This window comes from Heterodontus francisci, chromosome 20 (genome assembly GCF_036365525.1).
Source record: "Heterodontus francisci isolate sHetFra1 chromosome 20, sHetFra1.hap1, whole genome shotgun sequence".
Classification (NCBI taxonomy): domain Eukaryota; kingdom Metazoa; phylum Chordata; class Chondrichthyes; order Heterodontiformes; family Heterodontidae; genus Heterodontus; species Heterodontus francisci.
This window is the reverse complement of record NC_090390.1, coordinates 55,272,974-55,297,063: the sequence shown is the minus strand read 5'-3', so window position 1 is coordinate 55,297,063 and position 24,090 is coordinate 55,272,974. Positions and strand designations below refer to the sequence as shown.

Below are 24,090 nucleotides of genomic sequence, written 5' to 3'. Positions count from 1 at the left end.
CTGGGTGAAGAAATTTCTCCTCATCTCAGTCCTGAAAGGTTTACTCCATATCCTTAGACTATGACCCCTAGTTCTGGACTCCCCACCATCGGGAACATCCTTCCTGCATCTACCCTGTCAAGTCCTGTTAGAATTGTATTGGTTTCTATGAGATCCCCCCTCACTCTTCTGAACTCCAGCAAATATAATCCTAACTGACCCAATCTCTCCTCCTATGTCGGTCCCACCATCCCAGGAATCAGTCTGGTAAACCTACGCTGCACTCCCTCTATAGCAAGAACATCCTTCCTGAGATAAGGAGACCAAAACTGCACACAATATTCCAGGTGTGGCCTCACCAAGGCCCTGTATAATTGCAGCAAGACATCCCTGCTCTGATACCAGAACCCTCTTGCTTTGAAGGCCAACATACCATTTGCCTTTTTTACCGCCTGCTGCATCTGCATGCTTACTTTCAGCGACTGGTGTACAAGAACACCCAGGTCTCGCTGTATATTTCCCTCTCTCAGTTTATAGCTGTTCAGATAATAATCTGCCTTCCTGTTTTTGCTACCAAAGTAGATAACCTCACATTTATCCACATTATACTGCATGTGCCATGCATTAGCCCACTCACTCAACTTGTCCAAATCACCCTGAAGCCTCTCTGCATCCTCCTCACAACTCACCCTCCCCCCAGTTTTGTGTCATCTGTAAAATTTGGAGATATTACATTTAGTTCCCTCATCTAAATTATTAATGTATATTGTGAATAGCTGGGGTCCTAGCACCAATCCCTGCGGTACCCCACTAGTCACTGCCTGCCATTTGAAAAAAGACCCATTTATCCCTACTCTTTGTTTCCTGTCTGCCAACCAATTTTCTATCCATCGCAATACACTACCCCCAATCCCATGCGCTTTAATTTTACATGCTAAACTCTTATGTGGACTTTGTCGAAAGCCTTCTGAAAGTTCAAATAAACCACATCCACTGGCTCCCCCTCATCAACTCCACTAGTTACATCCTTGAGGAATTCTAGTAGATTTGTCAAGCATGATTTCCCTTTCGTAAACCCACGCTGACTCTGTCTGATTCTACCACTGTTCTCCAAGTGCTCTGCTATAAACTCTTTGATAATGGACTCTAGAATTTTCCCCACTACCGATGTCAGGCTGACTTGTCTATAATTCCCTGCTTTCTCTCTACCTCCCTTTTTAAATAGTGGGGTTACATTAGCTACCCGCCAATCTGTAGGAACTGTTCCAGAGTCTATAAAATCTTGGAAGATGACCACCAATGCATCCACTATTTCTAGGGCCACTTCCTTAAGTACTCTGGGATGCATACCATCAGACCCTGGGGATTTATTGGCCTTCAATCCCATCAATTTCCCCAACATCATTTCTCGACTAATACTGATTTCTTTCAGTTCCTCTCTCTGACTAAGCCCTGTGTTCCCCAACATTTCTGGTATGATATTTGTGACCTCCTTTGTGAAGACAGAACCAAAGTATGTATTTAGTTGGTCAGCCATTTCATTATTCCCCATAATAAATTCCCCTGTTTCTGACTGTAAGGGACCTACATTTGTCTTCACCAATCTTTTTCTCTTCATATACCTTTGGCAACTTTTACAGTCAGTTTTTATGTTCCCCGCAAGCTTGCTCTCGTACTGTATTTTCCCCTTCTTAATCAATCCCTTGGTCCTCCTTTGCTGAATTCTAAACTGCTCCCAATCCTCAGGTCTGTCGTTATTTCTGGTGAATTTATATGCCTCTTCCTTGGATCTAATGCAATCTCTAATTTCCCTTATAAGCCATGGTTTGGCTACCTTTTCCGTTTTACTTTTGCATCATACAGGGATAAACAATTGTTGCAGTTCATCCATACGCTCTTTAAATGTTTTCCATTGCCTATCCACCATCATCACTTTAAGTAACATTTCCCAATCCGTCATGGCCAACTCGCGCCTCATACCTTCGTAGTTTCCTTTACTAAGATTCAGGACCCTTGTCTCAGAATCAACTATGTCACTCTCCATCTTGATGAAGAATTCTATCACATTATGGTCGCTCGTCCCCTAGGGGTCGCGCACCACTAGATTGTCAATTATTCCTCTCTCATTACACAAGATCCAGTTTAGGATGGCCTGTTCTCTAGTTGGTTCCTCAACATATTGGTCCAGAAAACCAACCCTTGTACACTCCAAGAATGTCTCCTCTACGGTATTGTGACTAATTTGATCTGCCCAATCTATATGCAGATTAATATCACCCATAATTACAGATGTTCCTTTATCGCATGCATCTCTAATTTCCTGTTTAATGCCATTCCGAACATCATCACTACAGTTTGGGGGTCTATATACAATCCCCACTAATGTTTTTTGCCCCTTAGTGTTTCTCAGCTCTACCCATACAGATTTCACATCGTCAGAGTTAATATCTTTCCTCACAATTGCATTAATTTCCTCTTTAACCAGCAATGCAACTCCACCACCTTTTGCTTTTTGTATGTCCTTCCTAAATACTGAATATTCCTGGATGCTCATTTCCCATCCCTGGTCACCTTGCAGCCATGTCTCCGTAATCCCGACTATATCATACCCGTTTACATCTATTTGCGTGATTAATTCATCCGCTTTATTGCGAATGCTCCACGCATTAAGGCACAAAGCGTTAAGGCTTGTCTTTTTAACATTACTTGTCCTCTTCCCAATATTTTTCACTGTGTCCCTGTTTGATTCTGGCCCTTGATTTCTCTGCCTATCACTTTTCTTATTCCCCTTACTGTCTTTTGTTCTTGTCTTTGATCCCCCTGCCATTTTAATTTAAACTCTCCCCAACCACTCTAGCAAATACTCCCCCTAGGACATCAGTCCCAGTCCTGCCCAGGTGTAACCTGTCCAGTTTGTACTGGTCCCACCTCCCCCAGAACCGGTACCAATGCCCCAGGAATCTAAAACCCTCCCCCTCACACCATCTCTTCAGCCATGTATTCATCTGATATATCCTGCTATTTCTACTCTGACTAGCAGGTGGCACTGGTCGTAATCCTGAGATCACTACTTTTGAGGTCCTACTTTTCAACTTACTTCCTAGCTCCCTATATTCTGCTTTTAGGTCCTCATCCTTTTTTTACCTACGTCGTTTGTACCAATTTTTATCACAACCACTGGCTGTTCACCCTCCCCCTTCAGAATGTCCTGTAACCGCTCTGAGACATCCTTGACCCTAGCACCAGGGAGGCAACATACCTGGAGTCTCTTTTGCGGCCAAAGAAACGCCTATCTATTCCCCTTACAATTGAATCCCCTACCACTATTGCATTCCCACATATTTTACTCCTCCCCTGTGCAGCAGAGCCACCATGGTGCAACGAATTGGGCTGTTGCTACTTTCCCCTGAGAGGCCGTTCTCCCCCAACAGTATCCAAAGCAGTATATCTGCTTTGCAGGGAAATAGCCACAGGAGATTCCTGCACTGCCTGCCGAGACCTCTTGCTCTGCCTGGTGGTCACCCATTCCCCTCCTGCCTGTGGAGTCTGAGCCTGCAGTGTGAACACCTCTCTATACATGCTAGCCATGATACTCTCTGCCTCGTGGATGCTCCACAGTGTCCCCAGCTGCTGCTCCAGCTCCGAAACCCGGGCATCCAGGAGCTGCAGCTGGACACACTTCCTGCACACATGCTGGTCCCGGGCACTGGAATTGTTCCCGGATTCCGACATGAAGCACAAGGAGCACTCCACGGCTTTGAGCTCTCCTGCCATGACTTAACCCTTTAAATTAAATTAAACCTTCTGGAAGATCTTAATGTCCAATAATTTCAGTTATTCTAGTGCCCTTCTTCCCTGGTCCTCGTTACTACAGATCGCCCTAAAAAAAAACTACTTACTTTATTTGAAATAAATTTTAAACTTTTAAACTTTTCTTACCTGAGATACTTACCCAGCTATTTAGAGCTATTCCCTAACAGCAGTGACTCACCAACCAATCACCTTGCAGCTCTCCTGTGACGTTACTGTTGGCTTTTTTTCCCCCTTTTTTTCAAAACACCAGTGCACTAGAAGAGCTCCTCTCCGCTCCGCTCCTGGAAGGTAAGAGACTGGGCCTCGCTCCTTGGGCTTGATTTATAGGCTCCGCTTTCGGCGTTCTCCCCATAGGTCTGCTCCACTCCGCTCCCGGAAGGTGAGACTGGGCCTCGATCCTCGGGCTCGATTTATAGGCTCTGCTCTCGGCGTTTTCCCCACAGGTCTGCTCCGCTCCCAGAAGATTCAATTCTAGCTTTCAAAAGGGAACTAGATAATTATCTGAAGAGAAAAAATTTGCAAGGCTACGGTGAAAAGACAGTGGAGTGGGACTACCCAAATTGATCTTGCAGACAGCTGACACAGACATGAAGAACAGAATGGCCTCCTTCTGTGCTATAACCGTTCTATGATTCTAGGGGCTCGATTCTACCGCAGGCTTTGGGACCACAACATCAGGCCCAAATGGAGGTCCCAAGCCCACACTTGTCGGCATTGGGACTGGCTCAGAGATTTTACTAGAGGCAGCCTCCGGGCTTGATGTCCAATTAAGGAGAGGTGGGCGCTGCAGAGGCAGGTCAGAGATGGAGACGTCCTCGAGAGTCAAGTACAAATTAAAAATAAGGATGGCTGACAGTGGTAGGCCACTCCGATTGCAGAGAAAACCCCTCTGAGGGGATTGTTGTGGGGGCTTCCTCTCCTGCCCGCGGCCCCCTCTGTGGAAACTTAGGCTCCGATGGCCCCCAGATTGCTGCAGGGAGACCGCTTCCATGAAGCTGGCGGCCTCCCCACATGGCGGGCAGCCATCCTGCCATTGGGCAAAATGCTGGCGGCCCTGTAAAATGGCCCTTAATAGAACTTTTAATTATGCAAATTGGCTGCCAGTCTTCTTGGAGCAGGCAACCGATCCACCTCGCAGCCCGCCGCGGAAACTTCCCTGGCGGCATCTCTGCATCAGGGAGCCATCCCAATGTGGCGCCCTGCTATTTCACCAGTACCCCCGCCTCCCCCCACCTCCCAACCCGACACCTGGGGGCCGCTAAAATTCTGTCCCATGATTCTATAATCTAACTTTAGGCCCCTAAAACCTTTGCTTCAATCTCGTTTTTTACACAAGTAAAAGGTGTTGTGCTTAGAAATATATTTTGTACCAAGGCTGGTGTATTACTTACGACCAAAGTGAGTTTCTTCCTTGTGTTATAACTCCAGTGAATTTCGTTAGTCTTCTAGCATCCACTTCAAACCACTGTGAATAATCGTTCCTACCAGCACACCAAGCTCCATCATAGAAGTCGTCTTCAAAAATGCCAGCCTGTGGGTAGGAAAAGGCACAGCCTAAGTGCTTATAGTGCTAATTTGCTTCAACTCTTTTCAGTCTCAGAGTGTAAATAATAATGACAGACAATAACTTAAATGGTATCTTGCCACTTAACTGCGGCACATATAAAAATCAAGGAACTCCTGCCAGCAACAGTTGATACAATAGCAATGAGATCATTAACTGAACTTAATTATTCTCCAATCATTAAATCCCATCCAGTTACAAGAAAATTAATTATTGATCCTGTTGGACAATTTTCCACCCAAGTAAAATTCTGATGTAGAATTTTGGCAACAAAATTGAACAGCTTTGGTCTAGGTCATGGGGAAAGGAGAGACCATTTTGCAGGTTGTACAGGTAAAAATGGCCTATGTTAAAGAGGGAATTTTAACACCCCGGCAGTTGGCTGGTGAAACATGAGAGCTGACCAACCAGGAGGTAAATTGGAGGTGCAACCCAATTTAACAGCTGGACCTCATTTCAATGGAGCCAGTGAGCTGCCTGACTCAGAATGGGGCCCAGAAGCAGTTTGTCAGGTTTTTGGCTGACGTACTACTGGGCAGCCCAGATAAAGCCCAGTCAACAGCGAGGCAGGTCATCAGGGGTCAGGATTTGGGAAGTTGGACAGCCCAAAGCAGCAGCAGACCAAACTATCTTTGCAGCATCTGGAAGAGACTGCTGCTCCCGGCCCCACAAAAATATATATTTTTACTTACCTTGGAGGGCCTCTGCTTCGAGTCTGACTGCTACTCCTGAGCGGGCTTTATGCATTGTAGGCTGTTGAAAAGAATACTTTGGGCTCTTTTTTGCATAATAGGACCTCAATTAGCATGACGTTATGAGGCTTATGGTTTTACTATATACAAACATATTTACAGCAGGTCCTTCATTTTCACTACCATGCCTATTGCCAGTGGGAGAAAAGACAGTTCACCTTGGCTACCCTGGTCATTAAACTTCTCGCTGCAGCATAAGGGGTCTTGACAGGGTGGATGTGGATCGGATGGTTCCCCTTGTGGGAGAATCTAGAACTAGGGGGTCACTGTTTAAAAATAAAGGTCACCCATTTAAGACAGAGATGAGCAGAAATTTTTTCTCTGAGGGTCATGAGTCTTTGGAATTCTCTTCCTCAAAAGGCAGTGAAAGCACAGTCTTAGAATATTTTTAAGGCAGAGGTAGATAGATTCTTGATAAGCAAGGGGGTGGAAGGTTATCAGGAGTAGGTGGAAATGTGGAGTAATCAGTTCAGCCATGAACTTATTGAATGGCAGAGCAGGCTTGAAGGGCCAAGTGGCCTACTCCTGCTCCTAATTTGTATGCTCATATATTCGTAAGGGAGTTCCGAGATTGAAGAAGGTGAAACTCACTGTCACAACCACCTGTCTCCACAGTGTGTGCACCAAATTCCTGGTGAATCTCTGAACCCTGGCCCCAAATGTCCTGTTTCTCTTGCTCATATCTCCATTAGGAGGGCATGCAGATCCAGCTCTCCGTCCTTCCAGCTATATTCACTCGCACCAGCCATTCAGGGTCCACTGTTGTCAGCTGTGGCTAAGTTGTAGCATTCTCACTTCCGAGTCAACAGGTTATAGGCTTGAGTCCCATTCTAGAGACTTGAGCACAAACTCTAGGCTGACACTCCAATGCAGTACTGACCGAGTGCTGCACTATTGATGGTGCCGTTTTTCAGATGAAACATTAAACCAAGGCTCCATGTACTCTTTCAGGCGGACATAAAAGATCCACGGCACTATATCGAAGAAGAGCAGGGATGTTATCCCTGATGTTCTAGATGATATTTATCCCCCAATCAACACCTAAAAAACATCTGGTCCTTACCTCATTGTTGCTTATGAGACCTTGCTGTGTGCAAATTGGCTGCCACTTCTCCCAAATTGCAATAGCGACTATACTTCAAAGAAGTAATTAATTGTCTGTAAGGTGCTTTGGGGCATTCTGAGGTTGTGAAAAGCACCATATAAATGCAAGTTCTTTCTTTATTTGAGGCCTAACTCACATCAACGTAATTAGCCCATACACTGGGATCTCAGTTAAACTAGCTGCAATTTACAGCATGGTCAGCAGCATGACTTCATTGTGGCTCAATGTCATAACCGCCTCAGTTCCGACAGCACAAGGACCTTCCATGCTTACTGTTTGAAATAATTAAGGAAAAATCATGATTTTTTTCACACTATTGTGCACAATCTGATTTCACCTAGTGACATGACAGACAATTAACTAAATAGAATTTTGCAGTCCAGGCCCAGGGCAAATTGTCTGACAGGATTGCTGTTTGTTAAAGGTGGTTGAAAATGACATGAAGATTCAGCAGCTGAGTTCTGCTCAATTTTGATTGACTCAATTTGACATTAAAATGCATGATGTGTAAAGAAATGCAATATGTCTGTGGTTGCAAGACCACAATGTTTATGCCAAATCATAGTTACAAGGTAATAACATCCAACATATTTAAGATTTTTTAAAAGTTTGAGTGATGTGGTTCACACAAAGTTAACAATATTTGAAGTGATTATGCATGAAAAATACTATATAAGTAAAAAATTTAAAAGGCCACGAGTTTTATTTCTATCCAGACATAAATACCATACATAGTTTTCAAGCTACAATTCAAACCTGATGTATGTGGTGTGCATTTCAGTGATCTGCTACCACGCAGCTTTAAACTATAATTAACATCTCTGCTCGTTCATTGAAATTATTGAGAATTGTTTCATTGTAGAATATTTTCAAAAGTCAAAATTCTCAACTAAGTACAACATTAATTCCTACATATTGGTTCTGTCCATCTAATTGACAGAGCAAAAGTTAGTAACTTCTGTGTAGAAAACCAATTATTATAGTGTATATTAATATAATGATACATGACCATATTATGTATAAATGCATATTTACATATATAACCAAGAATGTTTCTATATCCTTCATCTGTATTGTTTGATATAGATCTTAGGGTGCAATTATCAGGCTGAAGAAATAAGGTGCTGACTTGCATAGATTTTATTTAATACTATTTATCTTATAAGTAAAAACATCGAACTGGTTTGTGGATGCAGAGCACTGGTGATGTAAAGCAACCTTACTGTGATATGTAAGAGAGATATTCCCCAATGCTCCAGCTGGTAAAGACACGAAGCAGCTAAGCCATGCAAGCTCAAAAAGTCTCAGGTTTGATCCCTGATCAGAAAGGCAGCGAGATTTGGTCTCCATGGTCCAGTAATAGGAATTGGAAAACCAGTCAGGATTTTGGCTCCTCATCAACATATATGGTTGGGGGAGGACAGGTTCAGAAGTGGCTGTGATACTACTATAGTCAAACAGTCAGCCAACTCATTGTGTAGAATAACACATGAAGAATGGCCATGGGCTGAATTAAGTAGTGTCAGCGGGGCTCCTGACTCCAAGCCAAAAAGGCGGTGGGAGGAATACCACCTCGGCCATTTGGAACCCACCCCCCCAAAACAACAGCGTGATTCTGCGGCACCTGGGAAATTAACTGCCCGACACCAGGATCCCCGCCTCCCACCTCCTAACCTGTCTCCAGGGGCCCAAAAAGTTCAGCCCCATGTGTGCACGGTACCAGAAGCGACACCTCAACAACCCATTAACGCCCGAGGCCCAGATTCCAGGTGGGCTTGTAAGGGAGCAAGCAGGACCCTAATTGCCATGCACATTCTATCCAGTTGTACTAACACACCAGGAAGCCTTCACTTTTTTGGTTGGTCCAGACTGAGTGGGAGAGGTTTTCCTGGTCTCTCAAAATAAGTCCAGACTGCTGCTGGTCGTTCATAGCCGTACTTCCCACAATAACCTCCTCTTCATAGGGCTGTCTTGCCAGCAATTTTGCATGGCAGCAGACTGGATTTTTGCCCTACCAGAATTGGCAAGCTGCAGTGGGCTGCCCCTGTTTGACACCCAAAGCTCACTGGCAGTCTGATTCAGGCCTCATGCCAGAACAAGAGGCCGGGCAGAGTGGCTGTGCAGGTGACTTCTCCCTCGTTTTGGGTACTGCATAAAAATAACACACAATATCGTCAGCAAAGGGAAAAAAGGAGTGCGGAAAATTAGTGGCTAGAGAGTAAAAGAAGACAACCAAGGGAGCTGAGATTTCCAGAACCCCGATTTGATTGTATCTTAACACTGATGGGTTCATTCCACTGACATGTAAAGCAGTTAAGTTGGTCACATCTTCTTCAACATCTGGGTATGAGATATAAGGAGGCATTAGCCTATAGTTTTTTAATCGTAATCAGAGGAGATTTTCCACTTCAGCATTCCCAGTGCAGGCCTGCGCCAGCTGGATGCACATCCGCAGAAACTGTGCAAACCCAGCCTGCGTTTCCAACCATTTTGCTTCATGTGAGAATATCATGAGCGACTAATGCCCAATTTCCTGACATTTGCTTCCCGTGAGCAAAACATTGTGCAGAGACTGGATTCTCGGCTTGATGAGATAAGATCTCCAACAAAAGTGTAAACCCATTGCTGAGGCTATGATATCACAATTGGGGTAATTCTAAATCTTGGCAACAGTGTAAAGTGGCTATTCTTGGAAGACAATGGAAATGAAATGAAAAGGGGGTGTACAATGGGCAGTGAATCCAATATCACTTGTGTTAAAATGAACGGTTGTAATCAATTGCATGTTACGCACCCAGTTTGATTTTGGAAAATCAGGCATGTTGTTTAATGAGCAACAGATTCGCCACTCCCTGTTTTGCACTCCTGGCTAAATTGAATTTCACTGTCTTATAACAAATATTGCTGTGGCTGCTCCACTATTACTTTAGCACAAATTTCATAAATTTTAAGCTGCTTTTTGTTTAACTAAATGGGAAAGACTGAGAGCTGCCAAGGTCAATATGTAGATCATATTTCACCTTAATACCAGTGTACGGTTTCCAGCTACTGTATACATAAATTATTTGAAACTTAAATGGAGACTGATCAACAGAAGCTGCTTGTTAAGTCTTTTACGGTCTCAGCAGTGATTGGAAAAATTACTCTTAAAAGGGCACTGTTACGACCAGGTGAGAATGAGGTCTTGGGTTCTCTTTCAGCCTTCACCTGTAACAGGATTTAATTTTAAACACACCGTGTTTTTAGCTCCACCCTTGGTGAATCCTTGTTCACTGCTTTCCAATTATAAAGCAAAAAAAAGCACAAACAGGCTTTCTTAGGTTTAAAGAAGAAAAGTAGAAATTTATTGAACTTAAACTCTAATTCGGTTGACACCTACGGATACACAACATGCCCACGCTAGTATGCATACCTGACACACACATGCAGACAGAGACAGAACAGAGCAGAAGAAATAAAGTAGAAATGTTTGAGGCAATATCTGAAGAGTTGTTGTTACGGTTCTTCGAGCTCACTGTAGAGGCCTTGATTGTAGGTAGATCTTGCTTTTCGTTGGGGCCCAGTATTCTTCTTTAAACCTTGTTCGTTGTAGGAGACTTTTTAAAAAATTCATTCATGGGATGTGGGCGTCGCTGGCTAGGTCAGCATTTATTGCCCATCCCTAATTGCCCTTGAGAAGGTGGTGGTGAGCTGCCATCTTGAACCACTGCAGTCCATGTGGGGTAGGTACACCCACTGTGCTGTTTGGAAGGGAGTTCCAGGATTTTGACCAAATGACAGTGAAGGAACGGCGATATAGTTCCAAGTCAGGATGGTGTCCGACTTGGAGGGGAACTTGCAGGTGGTGGTGTTCCCATGCATTTGCAGTCCTTGTCCTTCTAGTTGGTAGAGGTCATGGGTTTGGAAGGTGCTGTCTAAGGAGCCTTGGTGCGTTGTAGATGGTATATACTGCTGCCACTGTGCGTCGGTGGTGGAGGGAGTGAATGTTTGTGGATGGGTGCCAATCAAGTGGGCTGCTTTGTCCTGGATGGTGTCAAGCATCTTGACTGTTGTCGGAGCTGCACCCATCCAGGCAAGTGGAGAGTACTCCATCACACTCCTGACTTGTGCCTTGTAGATGGTGGACAGGCTTTGGGGAGTCAGGATGTGAGTTACTTGCCTCAGGATTCCTAGCCTCTGACCTGCTCTTGTAGCCACAGTATTTATATGGCTACTCCAGTTCAGTTTCTGTTGATACAGGGGGATTCAGCAATGGTAATGCCATTGCATGTCAAGGGGAGATGGTTAGATTCTCTCTTGTTGGAGATGGTCATTGCCTGGCACTTGTGTGGCGTTAATATTATTTGCCACTTATCAGGTCAAGCCTCGATATTGTCCAAGTCTTGCTGCATTTCACTCAAACTGCTTCAATATCTGAGGAATCGCAAATGGTGCTGAACATTGTGCAATCATCAATGAACGTCCCCAATTCTGACCTTATGATTGAAGGCAGGTCATTGATGAAGCAGCTGAAGATGGTTGGGCCTAGGACACTACCCTGAGGAACTCCTGCAGTGATGTCCTGGAGCTCAGATAATTGACCTCCAACAACAACAACCATCTTCCTTTGCGCTAGGTGTGATTCCAAACAGCAAAGAGTTTTCCCCCTGATTCCCATTGACCTCAGTTTTGCTAGGGCTCCTTGATGTCATACTTGGTCAAATGCTGCCTTGGTGTCAAGGGCAGTCACTATCACCTCACCTCTTGAGTTCAGCTCTTTTGTCCATGTTTGAACCAAGGCTGTAATGAGCTCAGGAGCTGAGTGGCCCTGGTGGAAACCAAACTGAGCGTCACTGAGCAGGTTATTGTTAAGCAAGTGCTGCTTGATGGCATTGTTGATGACACCTTCCATCACTTTACTGATGATTGAGAGTAGACTGATGGGGCGCTAATTGGCTGGGTTGGACTTGTCTTGCTTTTTGTGTACAGGACATATTTGGGCAATTTTCCACATTGCAGGGTAGTTGCCAGTGTTGTAGCTGTACTGGAACAGCTTGGCTACCTCAAACAAGTTCAGAGGACATCACAGTGTCCATTCAGTGGATTGTCACTGCAATGACTTTTTCAATGACTCTTGCAATGACTCTAATGTCCTTTCTATAACAGAGTGCCCAGATCTGCACGTAATACTCCAGCTATGACCTAACCAGTCCTTTCATCGACCTGAAACGTTAACTCTGCTTGTCTCTCCACAAATGCTGCCTGACCTGCATTTTCTGTTTTTGTTTCAGATTTCCAGCATTTGCAATATTGTGCTTTTGTATTAGTGGCCTAAGCAATGTCTTCTGCAGATACAAAATCACTTCCCTTCCCTTTCTGTGCAAAGCTGTTATATGCAAAACCCAGAATCTTTTTCATCCTTTATTTTTGGTTTAATAGCTTTTTGCTTCTGCTAAAATCGTGCAGATAAATTCCAGACAGATGCTGATAGATGCTTTGATTCACAGGCATTCTACAGTCCAATTTCAAGAGCAGGATGTTAGAACGCACACTCAAAGAGCACACACTCAGGGATCATTTTTCAGCTGCCTGTGAGGAGCCTCACCCACTAGGGGGCTAGTTGCAAATGCAGGCATATGCTGGATTTGACTTGCTGACCTTTTAAAGCAACGCTCCGAAAATCACACGCAGAACATGCTTGTATTTCCAATGTGCGCCTCTGATGGGCATGGGTACCCATTGGCACCACTGGGTTAGAAGAACACAGTGCACTGTTTTACTTTCTGGACTATTTAAAAATAATGGTAATTACAGTGCACCACAGGGATGCTGTATTCACCCATTTTAACAGAGAGAGTGTGTTAGGATAATGTAAGGGAATGGGATTCCCATGCAGCATCTGCTTCACAGAGCTGCAAGCAGTCGCTTTGTAATGCTCAGGGTTGTTCACAGGCCATTCTCCCTCTGTTTATTTTTGCCCTGTATTCATTGCATATTTTCTAACTCAACAACAGCCAATAAACTGTTCTTACTCCTTTGATACATGCCCACTGCAAAGGAATCCCTTTTCCCTACAGTATCTTAATATGTTTACCCTATTAAATAGATTAAAGAGCTGCCCATACAGTCCATTAAATGCAATTACTTTGAACTCAATTAAGAAGATAAAATGATAGAAGAATGATATTGATTTAAATCCTTCCACTTACCCGTACACTAAGGTTCCCTTTGATGTTGCTTCTTTGAGGTATTACTTACCTGGCACTTGAAAGGTTGAAGAAGCCACCCCCATACAAAACTTTAATGTTCTTTTTGAATACATACCTGGATATTCAGTCTGCCTCTGTGAGCCCCCAATCCGTAACGCTGGACAGTAGATGCATGGAGTTGAAAGTCATCAATTCGCAATGTCTCCAAGCCCAGAGGAGGGCATTCTGCGAAAGAACAGAAGGATATAATTCAAACCTGTAATATATCAATACTGAGCACTTTCACATAGCCGCTCTCTGCCATTTATTGTTTCTGTCTGTTTGAAATACTTTTCAGTTAATAATATGATAAAATTCTGGGATGGTAAATTAGATGCACAAAATTCCTTTTAACCTAATCTCCCGATAAATTAAAATGTTGGCCAAAACTATACTATTCTGTTTTATCTTTTTTTCAGCTTGGCTTAGTGGTGGTGCTCTCACTTCTGAGACAGAAGGCCGAGGGTACAAATGCCACTCCAGGATTTGAGCTCATAATCTAGGCTGACTCTTCAGTGCAGTATTCAGGTAGTGCTGCATTCTCAGCGGCGCTGTCTTTTGGATGAAATGTTAAACTAAGGCTTCATCTGCCTGCTCATGTGGAGATGAGATAGGACTTAAAGAAGAGCAGGGAATTTTCCCAATGTCTCAACAAACAGTTTTCCTTCAACCATTACCACCCAACAGAAGGGTTTAACTGATTGTTCACTCATTTGCTGCTAATGGGATCTTGTTGTGCACAAAGTTGGCTGCCATGTGTAGCCCTTTTGGACTCTCTCCAATTGTCCGAAGTTATCAATACCGTAACAGTGGTGGTTTTTATCTGATAAAAGTAAGACTTAATACCAGTAATAAATATGACTCAAAGCAGTATTTGAGCAGCAGGTTTTAGGTGTGGTTCAGAATTATATTACCCAGTGCTTCTTGGGTAGAAGTCGTGACTCCTGTTCCATGTTACCCCTACTTGTTCACCCTCCATGTGCTCGCTGTTAATTTTCTACATTCAGAGTGGTCCTTAGTCCCTTGTCACACCTCACCTGCAGCAAAATTTGTCCAATCAAGTTCTCTCTAATACTCCCTGCAACCAACCCAATCATACTGAGGACATGCACATGTCCAGACACAGACATTGCTTGGGCCTCTCTTATTTCTATCTTCAGTCACCTGACAAGCTTATTTTGGCTCTGGGTTAAGGGCCCATCCTGTAGATCTTGGGCTGGATTTAATGAGCAACCCGGATACTGGCGAGGAGGCGGGGGGGACCCATAGAATTGCGACAGAAGGTGGAGGGCGGAGGGCCTGTCGCCTTCCCTTGCACTGTTATTAAGTCGGGCAGATGCCAAGTGACACCTCTAAGTAGCCAATTATTAGCCACTTAAAGGCCTCTTCCTGCCGCTGCTGCAATTAAACCAGAGAAACTCCACAATACCTATCTGCCACATTTTCCTCCATTAGCTGCACCAGGACTACCAAACAACAGGCAGAAAATCAAATGAAAATCTAGCCTTGGAATTCTCTGATGTATGTTTTCTGATTTCTTTTTTGCGGGGGGTGGGTGGGGGGCAAATTCCCTGATTTGCAACAATCTTCAGCCAGAAGTACCGAGTTGATGATCCATCTCGGCCTCCTCCTGAAGTCCCCAGCATCATAGATGCCAGACTTCAGCCAATTCGATTCACTCGATATCAAGAAACGATTGAAGGCACTGGATACTGCAAAAGCTATGGGCCCTGACAATATTCCGGTAATAGTACTGAAGACCTGTGCTCCAGAACTTGCCGTGCCCCTAGCCAAGCTGTTCCAGCACATCTACAACACTGGCATCTACCCTGCAATGTGGAAAATTGCCCAGGTATTCCTGTACATAAAAAGCAGGATAAGTCCAACCCGGCCAATTACTGCCCCATCAGCCTGCTCTCAAGCATCAGTAAAGTGACGGAAGGTGTCATCAACAGTGCCATCAAGCGGCACTTTCTTAGCAATAAGCTGCTCAGTGACGCTCAGTTTGGGTTCCGGCAGGGCCATTCAGCTCCTGACCTCATTACAGCCTTGGTTCAAACATGGACAAAAGAACTGAACTCAAGAGGTGAGGTGAGAGTGATTGCCCTTGACATCAAGGCAGCATTTGACCGAGTATGGCATCAAGGAACCCTGGCAAAACTGAGGTCAATGGTAATCAGGGGGAAAACCCTCTGCTGGCTGGAGTCATACCTAGCGCAAAGGAAGATGGTTGTGGTTGTTGGAGGTCAATCATCTGAGCTCGAGGACATCATTGCAGGAGTTCCTCATGGTAGTTTCCTAGGCCTAAACTTCTTCAACTGCTTCATCAATGACCTTCGTTCAATCATAAGGTCAGAAGTAGGGATGTTCTCTGATGATTGCACAATGTTCAGCACCATTCGTGACTCCTCAGATACTGAAGCAATCCATGCAGAAATGCAGCAAGACTTGGACAATATCCAGGCTTGGGCTGATAAGTGGCAAGTAACATTTGTGCCACACAAGAGCCAGGTAATGACCATCTTCAACAAGAATAAATCTAACCATTTCCCCTTGACATTCAATGGCATTACCATCGCTGAATCCCTGACTATCAACATCCTGGGGGTTACCATTAACCAGAAACTGAACTGGAGTAGCCATATAAATACTGTGGCTACAAGAGCAGGTCAGAGGCTAGGAATCCAGCAGCAAGTAAGTCACCTCCTGACTCCCCAAAGCCTGTCCACCATCTACAAGACACAAGTCAGGAGTGTGGTAGAATACTCTCCACTTGCCTGGATGGGTGGAGCTCCAACAACACTCAAGAAGCTTGACACCATCCAGGACAAAGCAGCCCACTTGATTGGCACCCCATCCACAAACATTCACTCCCTCCACCACCGACGCACAGTGGCAGCAATGTGTACCATCTACAAGATGCACTGCAGCAATGCACCAAGGCTCCTTAGACAGCACCTTCCAAACCGCGCCCTCTACCAACTAGAAGAACAAGGGCAGCAAATGCATGGGAACACCACCACCTGCAAGTTCCCCTCCAAGTCACACACCATCCTGACTTGGAACTATATCGCCGTTCCTTCACTGTCACTTGGTCAAAATCCTGGAACTCCCTTCCTAACAGCACTGTGGGTGTACCTACCCCACATGGACTGCAGCGGTTCAGGAAGGCAGCTCACCACCACCTTCTCAAGGGCAATTAGGGATGGGCAATAACTGCTGGTCTGGCCAGCGATGTATACATCCCATGAATGAATAAAAAAAAAATATTGTCAGTACCAGCTTTCACAATGGTCATTTCCATTACCACAATGCAGGAGAGTTCTCTTCTGCGTCCTGGCCAATGTTTATTCCTCAACCAACATCACTGAAACAGATTATCTGGTCATCATCATATTGCTGCTGGTGGGAGCTTTCTATGTGCAAATTTCCTACATTACCACAGTGACTACATTTCAAAAGGACTTCATTGGTTATAATGTGCTTTGTGACATCCTGAGATTGTGAAATGTACTCTCGAGGTTGAATTGTATGGAGCTGGTGGGGTCCCGACACCGGGCATAAAAGGAAAGGGATCCTTGCCTCAGCTCTTTGGAAACCCTTCCCCCCAGCTCTATTTAATGGCAATTAACTGCCCGGTGCCATAGTTCCAATCAGAGGCAGGTTCTGGTGACGTGTGTGAGGGTTGAAGGGTGATCATTGAGGGCAGGGGTAGTGATGTTAAAGGAGGGGCAGCCTTTGCCCCTGGGGGGCTCTCTGCGGGCCACAGATTGCCCATGGAGGAGGCCCTGGCCTCTCCAAGCCCAAGGGAGGCCATCTTGTTTTACTGGGTGGCCTCCTCACGTGGGAGGCCATCTTCGGCCTTTCCTGCCCCAGACATAGTCGCATGGCAATGGGAAGGCATCCCGTGCCTTTGTTATGATGGTGCTTCTATATTTTTTGTTAAGTATTTTTTGAGGATTTGTATTTTAGAATTATGGACATTGTTTTCTTTGGAAAAACTGAAAATGATTCCATGGATTTTTTTTCACTGGGGTCATTGAAAGGACACTGAGAGGTCTTGTTTGAAAACAACATTTACTGGATATCACCTGTCTTCAGCTAAATACCCAGCAGGGGCTTTTTGACTTGGGGGAGATATTTACAGAGAAGTGACAGGTCAAGATTTATAGGGGTCAGGAGGCTTGACTCTTGAGATATTGTTTTTGGTTTTGCTTTGGACAGTGTGTTGGGATGTGAATTGTTTTGACGGCAGTTGGAGAAAACCAGTCAAGAGAGCAGCCACCATCAGCTCACTCTCTTCCATCTCCTTGAGAACATCCTGAAAATCAAGTGTAAGAAATAAAGAGACTGATGCTGCATTTCTCCTGAAAAGCCTGCCAGAAATCCCTGTTGCCACATTTCTCCCAGAAAACCTGCCAAACTGATCTTCAATGTCACCTGAAACGAATGTTCTAGAAAGATCCCAGTGACAGCCGTCTATGTGTATTTGGGATGCCAAACCAAAAAGGGACAACTGACATTTTTCCATATCTTCTCTTTCTTCTTCAAGAATTAGTAAGTATTTGGCCAAAGTATTCTTTTTTGTCTTTTTTTTTGTGAAGAGAAAATCTCTATTTTTTCAGTTAACCAAGGGTGTGTGTGTGTGTGTGTGTGTGTGTGTGTGTGTGTGTGTGTGGGGCTAAGGTAAAAGGGAGTTTTCATATTTCACTCTGTGTGTTAATGCTTTGCTTCATTACTGGTTATGTCTTGTTTAATAATAAACTGATTATTTTGTTGCTTATTAAAGAAACCTGGTTGGTGTATTTTATTCTGGAACAAAGAGTAGTGTATATGATTGTCTGGATCTGTAACTGGGCAAACATTTAAATATATGTTGTGACCTGTGGAGAAGTGGAACTAGAAAAAACAGTGCACTCCTCCCACCTCGGTCGTAACACTTTCCATAACTTTTTTATGGACCCCCACCTCCCATCCCGCCTCCCAGAGGCCCAAAAAATTCTGGCCTATAAATGCAAGTCCTTCTTTCTTTACCAATTATATCAACCGACTGATTGGTTAGCCTTGTGCAGCAGATGGGTTTTAGGGATCCCATTACCCATCGATGGTGGGGCTGGGCAGTCCACCCACACCCAGCAGGCACAAGTACGCCACTGAATGTCAACCCAGAATTTACAGCCAGAGCTTCAGTTTCTACTCGCTAGGGCTGTCTGGAACAGGGCTTGGACCCTACACCAACTGACTCAGAGAGAGGAATGCTAACCACTAAATCAAAAGCTCATTCCTATGTTTTCTGAAAGCCACTATTAAAATAAATAATGCTTGCTTTAAAAGGATACATGAAGGGATTTAGTACAACCATGCTTTGCATTTGTCAAGGAACAATGTTGATCAGAAAATATACCCCAATAGGAATTTCTCTCTTTATTTCATATAAAGTTCTTTACAAATAGCTACGGTTCAAATTGGAGGTTTCTGCCTTTTTACAAAGATTGAAAATAGAAGAAAACCAGTCTACCAGTAAGAAATCAGTGAAGATAAAGTCCCTGTAATGGTTAAGGCAGCAGGTTACAAAATGTTAATGTCTGCAGTTTGACATATTAAATTGTAATTTCTAGCCATGATTTGGTTCTGGCAGAAATATTCAGTAAAACAACAGTTTCAAGCCTTTACCACTTTATTTGTGAAGGTGTAAAGACTGTTTAACACCAGGCTGCTAGCCTACTTCATAAGAAATGGTTTTACATGAAAACAATTCTGGCTACTACTTTTGAGACCTGGCAAAGACATCAGGCTCTGTAAACATGTGTAAATCATGTACTATGTGAAAAAACCATACTGAAAAACTACTGACAAAGAAAGAGAATCCTGATTGTTTTATCCAAAGGATCTGTGGTTTGAAAAACTATAAAAGAATCATCGTTCTGAGAAAAGTTAAATTAACACCTTGTAGACAGGCTCCATTTCTCTCATTAAGTATTAGGCCAGAATTTACTGTCAAAATAATGGTGAGGCTTATGATGCTCATCGTTATTTAAGCTTAATTGGTATAGCAACTCCAGGATGCGAATATCTAAAAGTTGCTCTCTGAGTTGAGCCATTCCTCTGTTAGCTTTGCAAAAACATCATTTCCCTGTCTATTGCACTATTCACCTGTATTGAACTTCATGAAGTTGCTGTATTTACATGGTAAATATGAAGAAAACCTGCTGCAGATATTTAGAGCAAGTAATTAGTAAAGTACCCTTTTACCTATGAGATACTTGTTTATTGCTGTCAATCAACCTCTCTGACACTGAAAATTAACTAGTACAAGTGTGGAGTCTCATTCCTTCAAGTTTTGAATTTTTCAGGGTGCTTTCAAAAATTTCAAGTTTTGAATTTTTATTTTTTTCTTACTTTTCCTTTCTGTCTCACTTTTCTCTCTTAATCCAATCTTTCTTTTCCCCTCTTTATTTCTCTTTCTCTACCTGATTTGATATTGAATTCATCCACTCTAATTCATTCTCCTTCTCAGTCCTTTCACTGTTTATTTCCCAATCTTTAAATCTCATGGATTAAGGAGATACCCTGCTGGCTGCAATGTTCACTCAGCTCTCAGATGCCCCATTTCATTCACTGTGACGTTATCAGTTTGCACTTTCCATATCTTGGTGAGCTGAAGGGTTCAGGGGTAAGTCTAATTAGCAGCAGGTGCCATGAGATCCCCTTCTACAGCAAAATCTGGCCTATTATTTTGTATTATATCTCATCTTTTTTCTTCTATATATTAGGGGGAGATGGTGAGATAGTGGTAATGTCACTGATCTAGTAATCCAGAGGCCTAGGCAAATGCCCTGGGATCATGGGTTCAAATCCCACCATGGCAGCTGGTGGAATTTAAATTCAATTCATTATTAAATATCTGGAATTGAAAGATAGTTTCATGGCACCATTACTGAGACTATCATCAATTGTCATAAAAAAAACATCTGGTTCACAAATGTCCTTTAGGGAAGGAAATCTGCCACCCTTACCTGGTCTGGCCTACAAGTGACTCCAGACCCACAGCAATGTGGTTGACTCTTAACTGCCCTCTGAAATGGCCTAGCAAGCCACTCAGTTGTCAAGGGCAATTAGGGATGGGGAACAAATGCTGGCTTTGCCAGTGACACCCACATCCCATGAAAGAATAAAAAAAATAATGTCCTGTGAATAAATCCTGATAAGCAATTTTAGTCTGTACAGAGACCTAGGGCTGCATTTTTTCTGTTTTCTGAGATAACAGGAGAATATATTGAGCATTCCATAGATTCTACAATAAAGAATTTTACTGCTGTTTAAGGTTCATTTTAAATTGGACTACACTAACCCATGCACATATATTACAAATAATAAATCTGTAGGTTTCAGTTCATACAGGGCTTGTCTCCTTATGAAAACTATACTTTATGTGTGTGAAAAATCTTAAACTATAACTCCTTTCCACTCTTGTCTTTCCATCTTTTTATGATCATATGGTTCAAACAACTGGCACTTGACATAACCCTACTCACAACATTTTCATTTTTTTCACTCTCTGGTGGTCTAGTGGCTGTTATGGGTCAGATTCTGATGGCCTATTAATGGATATGGATCAGACTCTCTGGTGGTCTAGTGGCGCACATAGCTCAGACTCTCTAGTGGTCTAATAGTGGATAAAGCTCAGACTCTTTGGTGGTCTAACGATGGATATTAATCAGATTCTCTGATGGCGTGGTGGAGGATATGGGTTAGACTCTCTGGTGGTCTAGTCTTGGATATGGGTCAGACTCTCTGTTGGTCTAGTGGTGGTTATAGCTCAGACTCTTTGGTGGTCAAGTGATGGATGTGGATCAGACTCTTTGGTGGTCTAGTGGTGGATATGGATTGGACTTTCTGGTGGCCTACTGGTTTACAGGTCAGATACTCTGGTGGTCTATTAGTGGATATGGGTCAGACTCCCAGGTGATATAGTAGTGGATATGGGTCAGACTCTCTGGTGGCCTAGTGGTTTACAGGTCAGATGCTTTGTGATCTAGTATTGGATATGGACCAGACTGTCTGGTGGCCTAGTGGTTTACAGGTCAGACATTTCCTCAGGATGGAGGTATGTTTGCTGCAAGAAGAGCAGAGGAAAATATTAATCAGTCCCCTGAGGAATGAAACTTTGAGTCTACCTGCTAAATTGGCATGCCTTACATCCATTATACCCTCCAAAAAAAACAAATTTCTACCCTAACCAGGTTGGTGTGGGAGTGGAGTCACGTGTAGGTCAAACCAAGTAAGAATCTCCATGGGACATTGTTTCCCTTGCTGCTCAACACAAGCAAAATAGCTCTGTAAGTTTTACAGATGTGCTCCAGCTAGGCAAACAGCTATTGCACTGATTTGTTAACCAGCATTGTCAACAACTAATGCAGAATAATACTGCAGGAAACCCGACGATCACTGTCAAAATCATCAGCTACTGGAATGCAAGATCTTCACCAATATTTTAGTATTTAAACTTCTGTCATGAATATTTCAGTTTCCCATCTGAACTGTATTCTTCCCTAAGAAACATATGTAAATGTTTGATGATAACATATAAAAGATAATACCGGAATTGAACCCATCTCCAACTTCTTGCATGCAATGCTATTAGTTACTGCTCATCCAAAATGTTTAACATGACCCAGCTGGTTGCAGTCATTCCAAAACACGAAACACAGTTTCAACAGAAATTTTTAAAAAAAGAAATGTTGCTGGCTGGGATATAACATATTCTGTGCAGTAAAATATTATTTAACAACAGTATTTAATTTCAGTTACATAAATCTGAGTTAAGATACATCTATTTCAGCATTTTAAATGCAGTGTTAATAGATTTGCAGCTACCCTAGACAAATCTCATGGTTTCTAATAAAGGTCGATAAGAATTGCATCTGAAACACAATATATTCTGTCATTATAATGTAATATACTATCTGGCAGGCATACAAAGGCAGGAAGAGGTCAAGCCAAATGATGAATATGACTGGATTATTACTGTCTTCTATCAAGTAGGTAAGATTTAATCATACCATTCTACAGAAGGCAGTAACATTGAACGAAAGGATTTATCGTCTCTCAGAAATTGTTATAGCTTCTAACGCTGTCACTGAAAATCACTCATATAGAGAAATAAATTATACAAAGTAGGTGTCGAAGAAAACGAGTTGGGCATCATAATGCTTCCGTGTGAAATTGAGATACGACATTTTCAATAAAAAGTGAAATATGCATCATTATTAATCTTTAACGGAGATAAAAGGTCTGACACAAAATATAACCCATGTTATCTTAGCAATAGCAATATGTGGATCTATGCAAAAACTTTCTCTTTCAACGCTTGATCAGATTGGTTGTTGAATGCACTAATGTTACATGATGGGCTTCTAATAATTGGGGGGAAACATTAGCAAGTGCAATTGCCAAAATATGTTATCATAATTTTTAATTATTATTATTAAGCCCTGCAGAAGTTATTAATTTTACATCAAAATTATAATTGTTTAACAAATATATCATTTCTATATTTAAGCTCATTTTTGAATCCTTTTCAACAAAAAAAAAACTTACAGGGCTCCAAGAGACAACTATGGTCTATCTGGCTAATCCTAGCCTTCAATTGTCAATTATCTATTCAAACCTCTTTTCACTATGCTGAGGCCTCATTGTCTCCATGAGCAATTGGCTCCATATGATAACCACCTTCTCTGTGAAATAATTACATATAAACTTTCTTTTTTGCCTTTCCACTTCTGAGTTTTGGTCAGTGTCCCTCCCCCAGTTAGAGCTTGTGAGTTTTTTTAAATTTATTTTTATGATCAATGTGGAAATACTAATGGCTATTAAAAATTTTAGTACCAAAGTATTGTCAAGAATTTGGCTCTCCTTAAAAGCCAGGAGTTTGGAAAGCTAGGGGGTGGTGAATTGATCTTTGACAGTTGTGCAAAACAGGCATAAATGAATTGGCAGCTTATTTTACATCAATCCAAACTTTTCCCATTGATAGTCAATGGAATTGAAAATCAGATGGGGCGTAAAGCAGGCTTCTGATTCATTACCAACCATTTTGTGCTACCTCTGAAGATCATTGTTACCCACTATATTTCAAAAGTCAAACCACAATATCTTCGTCATGTTACTTAGTCGGAGGTGGGATGTGGTGTAATGTTATCCAAACTCCAAACCTGCAGGAAAGTCAGTGGATTTTCTAAGGTGGGACTTAGAATATAGACAAATAATTCGATTGAGTCCTGGCTCCAGGACCATAAGGAAAAAATCCTAGCAAGGTGCACTTACTCTCTTGTCCTTCTGAGATGCCCAGAATGAGTACCATATCATAGAAAGTGAGTCAAAAGCAGCAATGTTTGCCAACCTGTTGCAGTATTCCTCTTCAAATCTCTCTGACTTATTCAGCAATAAAAACAGGGATCAGTGCAACACCCAAATAGGCCAAAGGAGACTGACGTTGATGGATGATTGAAAATCCTCAAGTTATTTTGCAGGGCTAAACTTTACTTCTATCTATTAAATGAAAGGTCCCAAGACCCGCTGCTGCGTTGGCCCATTTGAATATGCAAAGGCATTTAGTCAGAAAATATGACACGATGTTTGGCATGTCTG

General features: G+C 42.8%; 1 protein-coding gene across 1 annotated transcript in view; it reads right to left on the bottom strand.

Annotated features, from left to right (window-relative positions):
• The window catches only part of cpxm2 (carboxypeptidase X (M14 family), member 2), a 226,790-nt gene that overhangs the window by 170,440 nt on the left and 32,260 nt on the right, over nt 1–24,090 (bottom strand). The window contains exons 3-4 of the mRNA XM_068052810.1: nt 13,517–13,626; nt 5,184–5,323 (exon numbers count right to left, since the gene is read on the bottom strand). Of these exons, the coding sequence (XP_067908911.1) occupies nt 5,184–5,323; nt 13,517–13,626 (250 nt within the window). The remainder of the gene's footprint in view (nt 1–5,183; nt 5,324–13,516; nt 13,627–24,090) is intronic.